At 36.0% G+C, this 11,417-nt stretch overlaps 1 protein-coding gene across 2 annotated transcripts in view; it reads right to left on the bottom strand.

The window, feature by feature from the left end:
* rtn1b (reticulon 1b) overlaps nt 1–7,352 on the bottom strand; it is a 12,527-nt gene extending 5,175 nt beyond the window's left edge. The window contains exon 1 of one of the 2 annotated variants that reach the window (XM_016557445.1): nt 7,154–7,352. In XM_016557445.1, coding sequence (XP_016412931.1) covers nt 7,154–7,226 — 73 coding nt within the window. In that variant the 5' untranslated portion in view covers nt 7,227–7,352. The remainder of the gene's footprint in view (nt 1–7,153) is intronic. The other variant, XM_016557446.1, reaches the window with a different exon arrangement.
* Between the last annotated feature and the right edge of the window lie 4,065 nt (nt 7,353–11,417).

Genomic DNA, 11,417 nt, shown 5'->3' with positions numbered 1-11,417 from the left:
GCGCAGCTCGTCAGTGAACAACGGCTCTGTGTAGTTAATGCTGCTCAATGTGAAAGCCCGCAGGTGATGGAGATTTACCGCTGATTACAGAACCGGCTTTACTGATAAGATGCGCGTTAAATATCGCATGCGATTTATCGTGCAGCCCTACTACTAACTATTAATAAGCAGCAAATTAGTAGTTTAATGAGCCAAAAGTCATAGTTTATGGTTTGTTAATAGCGAGAATTGGACCTTAAAATAAAGTGTGTGACCATTAATATATTTAATATCATACCAAAGTTTTATTTTCATGTCAATTTATCTTAAGGATTTTTAGGTATTTTACTGAGAAAAGGATTGAAAATAAGCATAAAACAAAATAAGCATAATGTGGAGTTAAGGATGTTGAGATATTCTTTCTGTAAAACGACAAAAATGCTGATTAAGAAAATTATTATTATTTTGTAATGTCATAAAATAAAATTAAACTAAATAAGCAAATGTAGAGATGTTTATGCTTAAGGAGAAACAATAATGTACAGTATGTGGAAAATGTTTTTTTAACCTTAAACCGCATAAACACATTTCATTACACCAAATACACAACATAATGTTCTTTTTAGCAGCATCATATGACCCCTTTAATATCTGACCCAAGATCTTTAGGTATTTTACTGACAATAAATACATACATAAATGAATACATATACTGATGTTACCATGTATTAAAACCCTGAAAGCCTTAAAATCTCAAACAAAAATGTCTTAGCATCTTGTGAGCATCATTACTGTATTGTTGTACACATTTTCACAGCTATATACATTATGTGATTTAATTGATTTGCAATAACTGACATGCCAACAGACAACTGGGACCAAGGATTCTGTTGTAGTCGCATAACATCAATCCACTGTTTCACCACACCCATTCCAGACCTCTTCCCTCTGCTCTTTATTTTCCACCCAATTTAAGATGATGCAACATAGTGACTGAACTCAAGAGATTAAAAATTAAGCAGCTTATCTAGCTCATAATTATAACCTGATAGCAGCATGTCCCTGTAATCACAGGTATATATCTAAGCGGAGCTTCATGGTCTGGACAGAGTCCTGTCATATTCACTGCCTGTCATATTCAGAGCATTATTTTTGGGCTGTGCTAAGTTAGAGCTTTTCCTATGGATCCCAACAACACCTCGGTGGGATTCTTTGTTTCTGTTAGGTGTGGCGGACGCTCCTTTATGCAATATGCAAAGCTTCATGCATCATAATTCTACAGCTCATTATAGCCAACGATCAATATTCAGTCCTTTTCTAAGCATCAGAGTGGGTTAACAAACGTATCTCTATTTATTTTCAGGTGGAAATCGACACACAATAGGACACTTGCTCATTGTGCCCACTCTTTCCCAGCATGCACTGACACATGCTTGTTTATGGGGTCATTACGGTGAGCTTTGCATAAAATGTGTCGGCGTGAAGTTGGCAGTTGAGCTCTGAGATGAAGGGAGCGCGGTCGCCACGGAAACTGAAGAGATGGGTGCAGTGGAGTGAGCAGTGATGCAGTTGCCATAGCGATGGAGCTTGCCCCCCCACCAAGCGCTGCCTGCCAGACGGAGTAATAAGTTGCTGATGAAATGATGGGGGAGGGGAACAGGAGGTAACACTGCTATGACAGACACACAAGCAAAGACCCTCTTGCTAAAACACTCCACTGCTGACTACAACATGCTCCTCGTTCATGCAGTACCTTTGCTTTTTATCAAGCTAAAGGACAACCGCTAATAACCATCCGGTCCTTGGGGGCAAGAATGGCTAAAAATAGCTAGCACTGTGTGACTGCACTGCAAATCATTTCCTTGATCATTTTTTGTCTTGTTTTCCAGTATATACTTGAGAAGTAAAATTGTGTAAGATGTTAAGACTTGTTTTTAGAGAATATATCGTGAATTCTGTTTATTTTGCATACTGTGTTGGCAAATTGGCATTTTTTCTTGTGTTTTTTCTAGTAAATTTAATCAGTGTTGTGCTTAAAAAAACTCTTAATATCTTACTCAGTTTTGCTTCTTAAGTAAATTTATCTTATTTCAAGGATGCTTATTTTTACTGGAAAGAGACAAAATACTGATTATTATTATTATATTTTTTTTTTGCAGTGTAGTAGATCAATTAAATAAATAAATTTAATATCTTACCCAATTTTTCTTTTCAAGTAAATTTATCTTAAATTTAAAGTTTAAGTTTTTTAAGTATTAAGGTAATTAATTAAATAATTTAATAATAATAATAATTAATTAATAATTAATACTTAATTATTAAGTATGTTAAGATATTTTCAATCTTAAATCTGTATTTTCAAGCTGGGAAAAAGCTTGAAAATACAGACATTATCAAACAAAATATATACATTCATGTTGTTTTAAGGATGTTTAGATATTTTTAGTGTAAAAAGACAAAAATACTAATTATGAAAATTACTTTATTATTATTATTTTGTAGTGTGGTAAATAAATGAAATAAGTTAAATAAGTAATTAAAAATAAACAAGTAAATTTTGTGATGTTTAAAACAAATTTTAATATCTGACTCAATTCTGCTTCTCAAGAAAATGTATCTTAAGGTATTTTACTGACAAAAAAAAAGACACATTTTGGATAAATCCAAAGTTCTGTCATTAAACTCTAGATGGCACAGTCCGATAGGGCAAACTCATCTGACAAAATGACATTATTATTACATGGCGCAGCTGATTGGTTCTTTTTGTATCAGCAGCCAATGAGCTTGCTGCTCAACATTCAAATACTTGGCTAGTGCTTGCTGTAACAGTTGTAGCGCACTTCAGAAACCCTCCACCTTCCCCAGCTCCACCTGTATAGATCTGCAGCAGCAGCATAGCAGATCTATTCCGCTAAGACCAAACACATTAACATCGTCATGTACATTAGCATGCTAAACTCTCCAAGAGTTGTCATGATAGAAATATTGTTATAGGAAAACAAAAATATGGATTTGAAATACCATTTTATTTTCTGCAGTGTGGTAATAAAAAAGATGGATGCTTGCAAATACTAGGCTGAAAACAAAAACAGGAACTTCATGAGAAATATGTCACCATGATCCCCTAAAATTAAGTTTGAGATGTAGCAGGACAGTGATCTAAATCTATCTCATGTGGGATTCAAATAAAACCCATGTAGTCTTAACTTCACTCTCAGAAAAAAGGTATGAGAGCTGTCACTGGGGCAGTACCTTCTCAAAAAGTAAATTTTTGTACTTTTTAGGTATTAATATGTACACTTTAGGTATTGATACGTACCTTTTAAGGTACAAATATGGACCCCATTGAATAGGTACCATCCCAGTGACAGCTTTTGTACCTTTTATTCTGAGAGTGTTGTATAACTTCTCACAAATACACTCTTAAAAATAAAGGTGCTTCACGAAGAACCTTTTTGTTTAAATGGTTCCATAAAAAACCTTTACCATCTGAAGAACCTTTCTGTTTCACAGAAAGAGATCGTTCTGAATGATTCTTTCTGGAACCAAAATTGGTTCTTCTATGGCATCGCTGTGAAGAACCTATTAAGCACTACACAACAGAGCATGCTGTATAATATACATACCGTACCAGTAAAGAATACTTACAGAAAGGCATAAACAATTTATTTATATAAACATAAACAATATATGTGTATATACTACAAGCCTGAATGCAGATTGTATAGTTCTTTTAAGGTCATGCTCCATTTTAGACACATAGCCTGCTCTTGACATCAGTGGATCATACTCCTAAAACAAAGAGATCACTTCAGACAGCCTATGACTAACATTCTTACACACTACACACTAATCTGGATGACAACAATCTTGGCATGGGACAAGGAGCTCCAGAAAGACAGAAGGCAAATGACATTTCTCTGCTAGCAATAATAAAAGCTCTTTCAAAGAAGTGTCACATGCCGTGACATCTCAAACAGCCCCCAGATAAACATACAAAATGGGCCTGGTAAAACAGTGAAGAAAACATTATGGATGCCACAATGAGATAGAAAGAGATCCAAAAGTCAGCAGTAATTAATGGCTGTGTTTAATCACTCTCTAGACTGGTTCATCATACTGCCCTATATGGGACAGCATAAGTCTATAGGGCATACATGTATACTCTTACAATTATAACACAAGTTAGATTTGAAATATTAGGCAAATATAGGGATGTAATATATATTCTTGTTTGAGCAACTGCTGAGAATCCTTCCTATCCCAAAACAGTCCCCCTCCGAATCCACTTTGCTGACCTAATCCTGCATAGACTATTACGCAGCAGAGTCTGCATCAGAAAGTACACATTAAGGGCACAAGGGGGGCGCTCCTGAGCTCTTTTTAAAACCTAAAATGTCAAATGGGACGCTTTTCGGTCTTGTGCACTTAAACATAGACACTAAGCAACAAAGACAACAAGACCACAAGTACATGTCATTTGGGATGTAAATATGCATAATATGAACTGGTTCATATAAAAATGAAAATTCTGTCACCATTTACTGGCTCTCATGTTGTTTCCAATGAACACAATTGAAGACATTTTGAAAAATGTCTTTTTGTGTTATAAAAAGTGACATTTTGGACCCCATACAATGAAAGTCAATTGTCAACTGACATTTATTATATGGTCCAAAACAGTTGAAACATTCTACAAAATATCTTCTTTTGAGTTACACAGCAGAAAGTAAGTTACAATGAGGTTCTATATTATTATGGGATTTGCCATGACAGTATTTTTGGTGTGAATATAGAAAACACCTTTCTCAAATTTAATTATCACATACTGATGTGATGCGCCTTGTAATTTCATTAAGCAAATTGGGTTAAAAGGGGATGAATACTCAAAAATAGACCTTCGACCTACATAACACTGTCGTTGTAGTGACACCTAACAAAAATGGCTGCTAAATAGGATGTTCTGCAACATCCTGCTCTGATCACAATCTAAAAGATGATATGGATCCAGGATCAGTAAGATCATATGACACTGTGCTAAGCCTAGCTGTCAAATGCCTCTTATCCTCTATTGAATAACCACTAGTGTTTACCACATCTTGAATTCTAGGTTCAATATTTCCAGCGTAGGTATACATTGTAACTATAAGACTATCTGAACAGAATAACTGCAATAAAGGGTTTTTATGAGTTGGGGATTTAAGTTGGATCGTTCTATTCTTATCTAATCGGTTCCCAGTTTTTATTATATTATATTAAGAATGGCGCTATAACTGACTAACACATTTGTCAGAGTGAGAAGAACAAATCTGTTTTATGATTTACAGTTAATGGAAGAACTGGCAGAGATCATTTTGGCCTGGTACCAAATGACCATCAAGACAGTAACGGCCAATGTGGCGATTCACGCCACAGTTTTGACTAAACCGCACACTTGAGAGAAGACTGTGAGGAGAAACAGAAACTGCTGACTTAAGAAAAGCCAGCACCTTTGCTGCGGTTTGACTTTATAGCATTGAATCAATACATAGAGGACACAGATATTAGCAAACCTGACCTAACAGGCATGACTAAAGGAAGAAATAGCAACAGAATACACAACCCTGTGCTGACACAGGCACATCCTCATCAAACAGTACAACATATTTGGCATTTATGGCATTAAAAATTGAGAAAGCTTTGTTTTTATCATCTTCATTTCTGTTTTAATTTTTGTAATGGCTTAGTGTTGCAGTGCCAACAGAGCACTTTAACACTAGTCTTCTTCACTAAAAGGAGGCAATAAATCCCAAATGAATCCTAGCCTCAAAGTATCTTAATTCAGGTATGCATTAATGACAATAAGTAATTAAATGATAAAATACAATTATGACACTGGATAGATAGATCAATAGATCATAGATAGATAGATAGATAGATAGCATTGACTAAGATAACAATGAAAGATAACAATGAAAAATACTTTACATGATACATTATTAATCCAGGTTAACGTTTATTTGTACATACACTAATACAATTTAACATTTTAGATTCTATAAATTTACATTATTTTATGCTTTATGAGTGAAGATTAATTAAAAATGAACAATAATTAATTTATAAATTAACATTACCCTAAATGCTGTAAAAAATGTGTTCATTGTTAGTTAATGATACCTAATGTGTTAAATAATTGAACCATATTGTAAAATGTTCCCAGAAATCTTAAACATGAAAGGAACAAAGACTAAATGCCATAAATATTTAAATACTTTCACATAAAGAAGCATAACATTCATTGATGTGGATCTATTTGTGTTTATAAGCCCTTGAACTGTCACAGATGTTAAATGCTCAATATATAAATAGCTACTATCAGAAACCCACCCTCTTAAATCGTTCTAGTTTTCTTCCTCCTGCACGAGTCCCTCTAATGTGATCTAGGCATTGTACTCTAATGTGATAGTATAGGTATTGGATTTATTAAAAGGGTGAATGTACAGTTGTCTTACAGTGGATAATAAATGAAACTCACTGTGATTATACACATAAACACACATGCACATGTATCCATTCTTTCACAGAATAAACAATTGTCATAGACAACACTATGAGCTGACTGTAGAGTCAGGTAGCCACACCCCACACATCTCTCTTTCGTCTTTTCTTCTGTCGCTTTCTGCTCCCAATGCAGCCTGAAGGCCTTTATGATCAACACAAGCAAGCCAAACGTGAAGACACTTGAAAAGGCATTCGACAGCTCTTTATGGAACTATCCGCATCCAAATGCGCATCTGACCTGAAAATGAGGCAGTCATGCACATCAATGCCTATTAATTCTAATCAAACACACCCAGAGTCTATGAATTCAGGATGGACCCCCTAACTACAACGAAGAGGGAGGAGAGAAAGGGTGTGCCCAGTGGTCTCAAACCCCCCAGTCTGGCTCTCATATGCCCATGATGGCGGCGACCTTGATGCAAAAAATAAAAAAATGTAAAAAAAAATGCGGGCGTGTGTCTGAGCATCTTCCAGAATCCCACATGCACCTCCCCTAAAAAATCCAGCAGCCTCAAAAAAAAAAAAAAAAAAAAATCAACATCAACCCCAGACATGCACATGCATCCTCTCCGTCCCACGACATTCACCCCCATCTTGCATCCCCTGTACCCCAGGACCCCCTTCCTCCTACCCTTGCACTTCCAGTTGCTCCAGAAACCTTCCATCTTGGTCGAATCTGCGGCTGCCATGGTGCTGGCCTGCATGCTAGGCTGGGTGAGGGGAAGGACTGCGAATCGCTTTCTGCTAACGCTACTGCTACAGCCTCTCTACTGCTTGTGCCGTATCTGTCGTTTTCCCTCTCTCTCTTTCTCTCTCGCTCACCGGTTCACACCAGTGCATGAATGACCCATAGGAGAAGGAGGAGACAGATAAGGGAGGGGAGGCAGGGATGGAGGAGAGGAGGACTAAATGTGGTGATAGTGCTGCCTACTGGTGGAGGAATTGAGGAATTGAGAATCGATTTTGTTAAAGGCAGACATGTGGGGGAGGGGCAAAGCATCATGACTGACAGCTTTAAAAGAAATCAAAAAGGATGCTGAATAAAATACACCCAGTTTTACATTTTTCGAGTTTGACAGTCCATTAATTTTCATTGTATGGAAAAGAGCAGCAGGAACATACTGCTAAACATCTCTTTTTGTGTTTTTTTACGTAAAAAACAAAAAAAATTATGACAAAACTGTCATTTTTTTGGGGTTAACTGTCTTTTTAAAACCCTGCAGATAGACTCTAAAGTGGGGGGATGAAATATTTGCTTTCCTTTTTCATTTTAGATGGGAGACTAATCCTAAATAATCCTTTTGAGGAGGTCCATCTTGGTCGAATCTGCGGCTGCCATGGTGCTGGCCTGCATGCTAGGCTGGGTGAGGGGAAGGACTGCGAATCGCTTTCTGCTAACGCTACTGCTACAGCCTCTCTACTGCTTGTGCCGTATCTGTCGTTTTCCCTCTCTCTCTTTCTCTCTCGCTCACCGGTTCACACCAGTGCATGAATGACCCATAGGAGAAGGAGGAGACAGATAAGGGAGGGGAGGCAGGGATGGAGGAGAGGAGGACTAAATGTGGTGATAGTGCTGCCTACTGGTGGAGGAATTGAGGAATTGAGAATGGATTTTGTTAAAGGCAGACATGTGGGGGAGGGGCAAAGCATCATGACTGACAGCTTTAAAAGAAATCAAAAAGGATGCTGAATAAAATACACCCAGTTTTACATTTTTCGAGTTTGACAGTCCATTCATTTTCATTGTATGGAAAAGAGCAGCAGGAACATACTGCTAAACATCTCTTTTTGTGTTTTACGTAAAAAACAATAAAAATGATGACAAAACTGTCATTTTTTGGGGGTTAACTGTCTCTTTAAAACCCTGCAGATAGACTCTAAAGTGGGGGGATGAAATATTTGCTTTCCTTTTTCATTTTAGATGGGAGACTAATCCTAAATAATCCTTTTGAGGAGGTTCAAATCTGGTGGTAAACATTGTTGCAGACACATTTTGCTTGTTCGGTGCAAAGGCTCATTCCATATTCGATGCATCATCTCTGACAAATTTCGCTCTAGACTGCTATAACAATGAGCGTGAGTGTGTGTATATGTGTGTGTGTGAGGAAGGAGACATCATGAGGCAAGCCTCATGAGATATAGAGAATGACTCAGCGCTCTCGGTTAAAAGAAATAGGATGAGCTCACAGGCAAGCGGACAGTCCTGTCCAGTGGTCAGAAATGCGAATACCTCGAAGAGTAATAATGAGAAATATTATTACAGTTTAAAATAACGGTTTTCTATTTGAATGTATTTTAAAATGTAATTTATTGCTGTGATGACAAAGCTTTTCAGCATCATTACCAGTCTTCACCAGTCTTCAGTGCCACATGATCCTTCAGAAATCATTCTAAAATGCTGATTTGTTGCTCAAGAAACATTTCTTGTTAATATCAGTCCATTTTTTTAGTTTCTTTGACAAAAAGAAAGTTTCTTTAATAAATAAAAAATCACTTTTGATCAACGTATCCTTGCTGAAAAAAAGTACTGACCCAATCTTACTGACACAAACATTTAAATGGTTGTACAGCACAGTTAACTTACTGTAGTAAAAATCAATTCAGATGCAAATGTACACCATTAATGATCTGCCCCACAAAAATATGATATTAGTTATTATATTATTAATTTTTTATGTTATGTTAAAATCTCATACTACAGTGTATCAGATATAAATCGCCTAATCATGGTCTCTGATTCTAGTCATGGCGGGATAGCAGACTGTAATGAGACACTTCAGAGCACAGAGAACCTCCACCATGATCCCATATGTCATGTACTGTCAGAGATAACAGTAACTGCATCAATTTATCATGCAAAAGAACAGCACTTCAATGTGAATTCTGCATTATCTTTGACGTTTAGCATGACGTTGTATACATTTAAACTGGTATGTATACAAAAAAGGAATAAAAAAGGGAAACAAATGCACATCCAACAATTAGCATATGTGTAATGTCTTTGCCTCAGCTTCCAGTGAACTCATGACATATGAATGCCAGGGGCTTTTAATAGAGACAGAATGAAGCAGAATAGAAATAGAGAACGACAATGTAATGGTTAATGATTGGTTTACCTAAAAAATGTGAAATGACCTTGCTATAGTGTGAACGGTAAATTGACCCCCTACAATCATTGTTTTAGTGTGGGTTCAGAGCCTCATAATAAACCCAAACCCTTAAACACACTGCATAAATTAGAATAAAATGTTTGTTAAAGAATTTAAGGGGAACTGCTGATAATGATATAATTTCATGAAAAAACGTGATGAATCCAAACCTGTTCTGTAGAGGAATATTGGAACATTTAGATTTTTTACAAAAAGTCCTGCATAAAAACTATTTCAAAATTCTAAATGCTGTTTTTTTTAAAACTTTTATTAATCAGAGAATCTTGGAAAAAAATGTATTTGTAGGTTTACACAAAAATATCAAACAGAACAGAATCATTTCTGAAGAATCATGCAACTCTGAAGACTAGAGTAATGGCTGTTAAAAAAAATCAGCTTTGCCATTACAGGAATAAATTACATTATATATATTCAGATAGAAAACAATTATTTTAAATCGGACTAATATTTCACAAAATTATTCAAATTTTTGATCATATGCAGCTTTGGTGAGTATAAAAGACTTCTTTCAAAAACAAAATAATCTTACTAACCTCAAACTTGAAAGTAGTAGTATAAACACAATTAACTAACACAGGAACACATAAAGACAAGAAAACAGTTTTTGCCCTTTACAGCACGGTCAAAAATCTCTATTTTATGCAAACACATACAACCCCTCTCTCCAGTCTATGGCCTGACAGCAAGACAAAGAAAGCATGTGGTAAACTGAGCCCTCTGCTGGAAGAAATTGCATTTTTCTTGATACCCATCCTCAGTATGTGTACATGCTGTTACAAATGCCATCTCATTTCTAGAGGCTTCGGTGAGACACTGAGCTCAAGAAAGGAGGGGGGAGAGGGGGTGCAGCCAGACTGTGGCACCATACCTAATCTGCAAAACGCCACAGACACACATACACACACACACACACACACACACACACAACAGTAAAACTGATCTCTTTTTACAAACATGTATCCATGGTTCAAAGTGCTGTAAAGATGAATATATTGACTGACAAGCATCATATAAAACATTGATTGTATTAGAAAATTAATTGATTATAAGACAAACATGACTTGAAAACTGCTTTTTCCAGTTGCATTAGTATTGAACGACAGGATCCCAGCCACTTGCCAAGATATACTTAAATGTTCATCTGTCAAGAATGGAATTATGAACCCCAAATGAAATTAAATCCATGCCTTTTTATCTCACTATATGATTTGTGCAGTTTTTCCTCCTCCCATGTTGCGGTGTGGCTATATAATCACAAGACGGCAGCACTCGCTGGTCACACATGTAGCAGATAGAAACTGACCTGAACCACAGGGGGATGCTTTGTTCTGAAATCTTCAAACAACAGTCCAGCCCCAAGCCAGAGCATTAATAAAAGATGGTGACTGCCTTCAACAGACACAAACAAATGACGTACTCATCTACTAATACACAATGAAGTCGATAATTATTTATTTAGTCAAAACTATAATTGAAAAAATATTAAAATGTATCTGATTAAAAAAAGATTTAATTGTTTAATATATATATATATATATATATTTCACTTTTTTCTCACTATCTTTTTTTTAATAAAACTAATTGTTAAAGCAATAAATATTTTTATTTATTTATTTTTTTAAATCGTGATTAGGATCATATAAACAGAGCAACACAGCCATCCATTTTTCATTATTTATATCCCTTACTCATTACTGGGATGTGTTCCCATCACTGAAGGAATGA

Source organism: Sinocyclocheilus rhinocerous, unplaced genomic scaffold, assembly GCF_001515625.1.
Source record: "Sinocyclocheilus rhinocerous isolate Xijiao unplaced genomic scaffold, SAMN03320098_v1.1 scaffold2542, whole genome shotgun sequence".
Taxonomy (NCBI): Eukaryota; Metazoa; Chordata; class Actinopteri; order Cypriniformes; family Cyprinidae; genus Sinocyclocheilus; species Sinocyclocheilus rhinocerous.
This window is presented reverse-complemented; position numbering and strand designations above follow the sequence as displayed.